At 44.7% G+C, this 966-nt stretch overlaps 1 protein-coding gene across 1 annotated transcript in view; it reads left to right on the plus strand.

Moving 5' to 3' along the window:
- Positions 1-10: 10 nt before the first annotated feature.
- parapinopsina (parapinopsin a) overlaps positions 11-966 on the plus strand; it is a 2,576-nt gene continuing 1,620 nt past the window's right edge. The window contains exons 1-2 of the mRNA XM_016265492.1: positions 11-350; positions 631-959. Of these exons, the coding sequence (XP_016120978.1) occupies positions 11-350; positions 631-959 (669 nt within the window). The remainder of the gene's footprint in view (positions 351-630; positions 960-966) is intronic.

Below are 966 nucleotides of genomic sequence, written 5' to 3' on the forward strand. Positions count from 1 at the left end.
TCAGTTCAAAATGGAGGCAACTAAAATGGGCATTATTGCACCAGGAAGTGCTATTCCAACCAGTGCAGTGAATGATGCCATCATGCCAAGGATGGGCTACACTATTCTGGCAGTTATTATTGGTTTCTTCTCTGTTTTTGGCATCATATTGAACATGACTGTAATCGTGGTGACGTTAAAGCACAGGCAGCTGCGGCAGCCACTGAATTTCGCCCTGGTCAACCTAGCTGTGGCTGATCTTGGTTGTGCAACATTTGGTGGGCTGCCAACCATGGTGACCAATGCTATGGGGTACTTCAGCCTGGGCAGGGTAGGATGTGTGTTAGAAGGTTTCGCCGTTGCCTTTTTTGGTGAGTATCTATTTTGGACCTTTTTCATCTATGTCTTACTGAATTTGATTGACCATGAATGACCATTATATATGGTTAAATAGTTAGATGGATATTATTATTTACATTTGCAATTATAATTTTTTCCCCCTGCTGTCTACATTCATGATCAGAATATATCTGCGATCCATTTTTGAGTCAGCTCTGACCAGTTCAGGACCACTGATCTCGATATGGGGCACTTTTTTCTTTAAAATTAGTAATGCGATGTATTAAAAGATGTTCTCTCACTTACTCCTAGGAATTGCTGGTCTATGCTCAGTTGCGATAATTGCAGTTGAACGATGTGTGGTGGTCTGCAGACCAGTGGGTTCAGTCACCTTCCAGACGAGACATGCAGTAGCAGGAGTAGTCATCGCCTGGGTCTGGTCGTTCCTGTGGAACACTCCACCGCTTTTTGGATGGGGTAGCTATGAGCTGGAGGGTGTGCAGACATCTTGTGCACCAGACTGGTACAGCAGAAATTTGGCCAACGTCTCCTACATCATGTGTTACTTTCTTCTGTGCTTTGCACTGCCTTTCTCTGTCATTATCATCTCCTACACTCGCCTCCTGTGGACCCTACGGCAGGTAGGAA

This window comes from Sinocyclocheilus grahami, unplaced genomic scaffold, assembly GCF_001515645.1.
Source record: "Sinocyclocheilus grahami isolate Dianchi unplaced genomic scaffold, SAMN03320097.WGS_v1.1 scaffold19268.1, whole genome shotgun sequence".
NCBI lineage: Eukaryota > Metazoa > Chordata > Actinopteri > Cypriniformes > Cyprinidae > Sinocyclocheilus > Sinocyclocheilus grahami.